The following is a 6871-nucleotide window of genomic DNA, read 5'->3' as shown; positions in this document are numbered from 1 at the left end:
ATCAAGGCAGTTCGTAAGCTCTCAGTTCATATCAAGGCAGTTCGTAAACCCTTTCAATTCATATCAAAATTCATCAAGGCAATTTGTAAGCCTTATCCAGCTCGCATTTTATTGTTGTAATTCACATATAAGTCCTCATACTTTATTAAGGCAATTCGTACGATCTTAGCGCAATATTACACAAGATGGTTCACAATACGGTTATACCGGTGTGACTCCCCTAATAATATGTCAAACAACGAGTTCGACATCCCCACGTAAAACTGTCATACGGGTTTGACACTCTCCTAAACTGTCATACGGGTTTGACACTCCCTTGAAATGTCATCTCATTCTCGAACACTGGCTCGACCTAAGAACTTCATTGAGATTGTCCAAATAGCACGTGTCTCAAACTATCATACGGGTTTGATACTCCCCACAAACTATCATACGGGTGTGACTCCCTTAATAATCTATCAAACAACGGGTTCGACATCCCCACGTTAAACTGTCATATGAGTTTGCTCCTGAACTGTCATCCAAATTAGTTCGCTGACCTCATATCGTCGCCATATGACACGTCTAAGAGAGACACCAAATTTAGTTCGCGGGAAAAAGAACATCTATAAGTATGTTAGCCTAAGAGCGACTCCAAATCAGTTAACATCATTGCTCTAGTAACATCTCAACTCTATCACATCAAACTCGAAACATACTCTCTTAGACAACTCAACAGTAACTATGTTACGAGTTCCACAATATCTTCAGACATACTCTCTACTCAACAATTTGGAGAAGATGTCACAATCTTTACAATGACCACAACACATTTACATATGTGGTCGGATATCTCCCTATACTTTCATCAATCGACTTTAGATGATTCTCGTCATATATATGCAAGTTCAAACCAACTGAGAGCTTCATATACATACAATTACACCGAGGGCTATATTCGATCTCTATTTCCTCAGCAATTCAGCACAACAAGCTAAGCTCAACTTTATCCAAATAAGGACTTGCCAGCTTTATCAATCACCAGAGCATATCTCTACTAAAACGACAACAAATTATCTCACGCCATGTATAAAGTTTTTTCGAATTTCTGGTCAGCAGGCCGGCCATCCTTTCCAATGACGTCCTAATGAGAGAGGGTTATGAAAGGGACCTCCTACCCCAAGTTGATTATATCGACTCCACCACTCCAGGTTGACTCCAGACATATGACCTACGACTTCAAGCATCTTCATACTAACAACAAGCTCATTCCATCATTAGCGACACATGGCGTACCACATTTGACTAATCTCCCACATTATCTCAAGACGTGTCACTGTCAACCACTAGTGCACTCAGCATACTCTGCTTGCTCTTACAAGTGTCGGACATGCCACTACATACTGCCACCTACTCTCTCGATCACAAGTACATAAATGACACCTTTCCACACTCTCAAGGGGGCTTATTCCTCTCTATCTCTTCCTTCACTCTCTAATGGCTTCCAATGCTTTCACATGTACATGGAATGTAGTAACTTATAAACCCATTCCATACACACTCAAATTATTGTAATCACCACCACTACAACCTCCATCAATAAACTATTCAACCGTTGTGGATGTAGGCAATAACTATGCTGAACCACGCACCTAAATTTTTGTCTCTATTTATCTTTGTTATATGCTATCTCTGCTAACCAAATACCTCTTCAATAAATCTCTACCAAACTAAAATCATATTTGATGTAATGCCCAAATGCCTTTTGGCTAAATTTATGCATTTACAATAATGAGAAGGCATAAATAAATAAAGGGTAGGAATTAAGCCTAACATATAAACATGTAGTCATGCAAATTGTTATCCTTAAGTGGTTGAGCTGAAAGAATTACAGGGGAGATTATTGTACATTTAGCTTGGTAGTTACATAAAGTTCAAACGAACTGTACCAAATATTAACGGGTTACATAATAGAACTGCGGCCAACCACGCAGCAGGTCAACGGCCTTTTCATTTCGAGAGAAAGGCGTAAGCACTCAGAAAGATCGATTTCCTTGGACGGAGACCAAGTGAATTGGTTGAGAAACCGTGCAAGCCATAAGTGGACTGTTGCTAAGCCTAAAGCCTTACCAGGGCACACTCTACGCCCTGAACCAAATGGTGCAAGTCTTAAATCAGAGCCCATTACACTCACCTCCTCTTCCATAAATCTTTCGGGTCTGAAGGTCCATGGGTCTTTCCAAATAGATTTGTCATGGGTTATGGCCCACATATTGACCATTGCTGTTGTACCAGCTGGTACAAAGAATTTGTCGATATGGACGTCATGAATTGCGAGCCGTGCCCATGAGAGTAATGGACCTGGTGGATGCATGCGGAGTACCTCCTTCACTATGGCTTGAAGGTATAGAAGATTTGGTATGTCTGAGTCATGAACTTGCCTTCGATCGCCAAGGCATGCGTCAAGTTCTTGTTGGGCTTTTGCTTGGATATCTGGGTGTAAGATCATTCTGGCCATTACCCATTCCAAAAGTATTGCAACTGTGTCCGTTCCCCGAAATATCATCTCCTGCAGCCCAAATGCATCAAAGAAGATTTAGTTTGAGTGCTCGATCAAGTCAAATGCATTATGCATGCACAATGGAAATTCGGTCGAACGAAGAAGCACCAATAATTAAACCAACAACAGTTCATGAGGACCCATTTTAAGTGAAGTGGTGCATGCCCAGATCCAGAACCAATGTCCAAGTATGGTTTGGAAGTAGGGTAGTACTGTAGCAGCACTTAGCCTAGTGCACATAGAAAATACGCTAGCTAGCTAGTTAGTGAAGGCATACAAATCTAGTAGGGGACATATTCCCAGGTTGAAATCAGCAGAAGAAAGGAGATGGATACTGTTTTATATATATAGTGACTTCTTACCATATCTTATTAGTTCACTTCTGAAGAGAATCTGACCAGCGTATATATAGCTTACTATTCACTTACATAAAATAATGTTGGAGGAGAAAAAGTAGAATCTAATCAAATTTTGTTTGACAAAATCTATAATATATTTAACAAATATTGACACTGATGATTAGGAAATCTATATCAATTAAGTTGCGTCAACTATCTATAACGGGATATATAACACTGTATCACACTACAATATGACTTACAATATATAAGTACTGTTTGGTAAAACTTAATTGCAAGTAGACGAAAAACTGTTTCAACGAATTCAGTTATGGTTTAGCTGTTTGGTCTCACAAACTTATTTAAAAAATGAAACTCGAGTATTACATATAAGATATATGACAATTAGGGTATAGTAGTGAAATTGTTCCACTGCGCACATTCCTTACGGGAGTGACTTATTATTATTATAATATATATATATATTAAGTATAAAAAAAAAAAATCAAATATCCAATGGAAGCGACTCCAAAAGGAACGTCGAACAAATTCATTCTCCTAATTTTGAGCAACAATAAAGATCGAGCAGAGATAGAGATTGTGTTGTTACCCAAAGTACTGCCACCATGTCCGAATCACTTAAACGGTCTTCTTCAGCCAAATTAAGCAAAATACTAAGAAAGTCATTCCTTCCTTTGCACTCAACTTTTTTCCTCTCTTTGATAATCTCAGTCACTATACAGTTAACTCTAGCAGCCAACTTATAACACCTTCTCCTGACCCCATAAAAATCCAAAAAACCAAAACTAAAATAATCTTCCCAATTATATCTTCCAATTAATTCATACCCTTCTTTAATCATGAACTCTAACTCATCTCTCTCAACGTCCAAACAACTTCCAAAAACACTTTCCAACACATTACTCAAAGCACCCCTTTGTAACACTCCTCTTAACTCCACAACCCCACTTCTCTTCATTTCACCCCGGACTCTTAATATCATATCATCAGCTATACTTTGCCTGACTCCCTCTAAATTAGCAATTCTTCTAGGAGAGAACATATGAGTTGATGCAATACGTCTTAGGTGTCTCCAATATTCTCCACAAGGAGCAAAACCAATAGCACGTTCAAACATCAAGAGTTGCGCAGATTGCTTTATTGGACGGTCAGAGAAAGCTGAACCACATAAGATATCTTTTGCTGTTTCAGGGTGACTACTTATGATCACTCTTGTGTTGCCAAGACTAAAAGCCATGAGACGAATTGCATCAAAAGAGGAAGCAACGGAGGCTAGTTTTCTATGAGCAAGTGAACCCATGGAAGGGATAGTGCCTAATAAAGGCCACCCTATGGGTCCTTTAAGTTTGGGGTAGTTTTTGATCGAGTTATTTCTCCATGCAAAGCCACCAGGTACTAACCAAAAGTTCAAAACACAAGTGAAGAAAGAGAAGGCAGAGAAGAGAAAGAGAAAGAGTGGCCATGGAACTTGGTTATTGGTTTCAAAGAAGAGAATTAAGAGACAAAGGTTGGCTAGCAAGTAAGCGTTCATTTTCAAGAAGAGTGATATGAGTGGAGATGGACTTTGGCCGTGTGAGAAAAGTGGGTGTGGCTCACTGGGGTATGTTGGCTGATTCACATTTATATAGGGTGGTGTAAAGTGATTTAAGTTTGTGGTTGGGTTAACTGGATGACCAAGGTTGGGTGTGGAGCGAGGTTCGAATGTCATGTGTGGTTCTTCTACCTTCAACATTATCAATGATAGCGAGTGTCAGGGCGTGTCACTCTAAGGCATAGAGCCATAGATTAAGGTATTTTTTGACCTAATCCCACATTACTATATCGCGAATTCTCAATAAGCATGCTCCTCATTGTACTTGAAATTAGATGGGTGAATTAGTGTTAGTGTGTTACTGGATGAGCCAATTAGGATTTCTTCCTATTAGATGGGAAATTAGGGTCTTCTCCCTAAACACAACAAAGTCAACTAGATTTGACCGTTAATTTTCAAGTCAAACAATTGAAAATAATATAAATATTCTCGTTATTTTTAAAAATAAAATATTTAATTTTAATTAAATGGGGACATTTGTGTCATTTTCAATTGTTTGACTTGAAAGTTAACGGTCAAACCAAATTGACGGTGTGTTTAGAGAGAAACCCTAATTTCTCATCTAGTGGAGAAAAAATTCTAATTGACTCGTCGAGATAATACTAGTTAACCCAAATTAGATTTATCCTTTAGAATGGAGAAGTTGACATGTGTTAAAACGACCACTTGAAATTTCCAAATCCACTTTTAAGACAATATTAATTTCGATTAAAATGAGGACATCTCAAATTCCCATCTATATTATCTTGAAAATTAGTTAGTGTCCCGACCAAGTTTAGATGTAGGACCCCTACGACACAGATGGGCAGCTGGATGAGAGATTGGGGAGGGAGACACAATCCCGGTTAAGACCTTGTCAAGGGTGCATCAAACACGTGCAAATGCCCCCATTAACATCTTGCATGTACTGTCTGTTATCAAGCTGAATTTTTTGCGTGATTCACTAGGCCATGGTAGAGTACTCAATTTGAAATGATAACAGTACTCAATTTTGAAATGATAATTTATGTTTAGTTGGCTGTGCACGTGAGATGTGTTGATTAGGCCAAAAGCAAACTAAGCGTTACAAAAATTGCACAAAAATGAATTCATCGGCCATGGTACTACTCCAGTACTCATGCTCAAGTGCTTGCATGCATACCCAGAAAGATTGTCAGCACGAGCAATTCTTACCATTCTTATTTGATAGAGTTTCAGACTTTCAGTACTTCAATCAGTGACCATCAGCCAATTAATGATATTCCTATTATGCTCGAGGTGTTCACAAACTCACAATCTTTAAAACTAGACTAGATTATTCCCATAGACGCAAAATGTTTCGATATTTGCAGATGAATCACCATATATAACACTTAACAGAGTCGATATAAAGGACTTCTGGGCTGTGTAGACGTGTAGTGTCACCATCTTGGTATACTCTATAATTTTGTAACACTTCTCCAAAATCATCTGACTTCTAGTTTAAGGCCTAGTACATCCACATCAAGGTTCCTCTGGCACCAACTACGTACTGCGAGATCTATTACGTGGTCTCCATAAGTGATCAGAGACTCAGTCTCAAACTAAGGGTCAATTAGATTTCATGGATGAGAGATCTGATTCCTGTAATAAGCTTATAAACTAGACTAAGTGCAAAAAGGGAAGGGAGGATCCATCCTCAAGGAATGGTGGAGATATACAGTATATTAACAAAGATCTAATGAATGGACCTTGCCTGTTTTATTATTGTGATCAGGCCTATATTCTGCAGTTGAAGCCATGATCGGACTCATATGATAAGAATTCTGATCATGGCTTCAACTGTTGAAGCCATGAAAATCCTTGGTTAAACTGTTAAAGCCATATGATAAGAATTTCGTTAGGGCATGTGAAAACTACGTAGCCAAATAATGATGGACCGCTAAGAAGGATTGCGAAAGTTAATCTCCCTTGGTTTGAGCTTTGTAGCTGATCTCACTTCCCTCAAGTTTTTGACGTTTCCCTCTTACTATACGCGTGCTGTTTACAACCCCTTTCAATCACCTGAATTTCTCAATTCCCGCTTCGCTGTTTTCGCAGCCGAAGACACAACAGGCTTCGCTTGGTTTCAAAATCAAATTTATCAATCAGTGCCAGACTGCCAGCCTACTACCTACAAAGATTTGATAAGATTTTCTCTCTATGCCATGACTATTAAGTTAGCCTAATACCAGGACATGATTGAAACCTACCTCACTCGGCGCCTAAACATACTTGGTCACAATACGCTCTACAATCTTTTGATTTATACCACACGTGCCTCATATATGGCGAGTTCAGAGTCATTTGCTGTTGGATGATCCATAACTGGACTTCCTTGCTTGATCAACAATCAAAATCTGGTCATATATGAAAAATGTTAAG

At 38.8% G+C, this 6871-nt stretch overlaps 1 protein-coding gene across 1 annotated transcript; it reads right to left on the bottom strand.

Moving 5' to 3' along the window:
- Positions 1–1824: 1824 nt before the first annotated feature.
- Positions 1825–4594, bottom strand: LOC147493221 (cytochrome P450 78A5-like). Its single transcript, XM_086568740.1, has 2 exons — positions 3488–4594; positions 1825–2548 (listed from the first exon to the last, which is right to left on the bottom strand). Exons 1-2 carry the CDS (start codon positions 4427–4429, stop codon positions 1943–1945), a joined length of 1548 nt encoding a protein of 515 aa, XP_086424866.1. The 5' UTR covers positions 4430–4594; the 3' UTR covers positions 1825–1942.
- Positions 4595–6871: the final 2277 nt, after the last annotated feature.

The sequence above is a fragment of the Coptis chinensis genome, chromosome 6, assembly GCF_015680905.1.
Source record: "Coptis chinensis isolate HL-2020 chromosome 6, ASM1568090v1, whole genome shotgun sequence".
Taxonomy (NCBI): domain Eukaryota; kingdom Viridiplantae; phylum Streptophyta; class Magnoliopsida; order Ranunculales; family Ranunculaceae; genus Coptis; species Coptis chinensis.
Note: the sequence above shows the minus strand (reverse complement) of the source record. Positions and strands in the feature narration are given on the sequence as shown.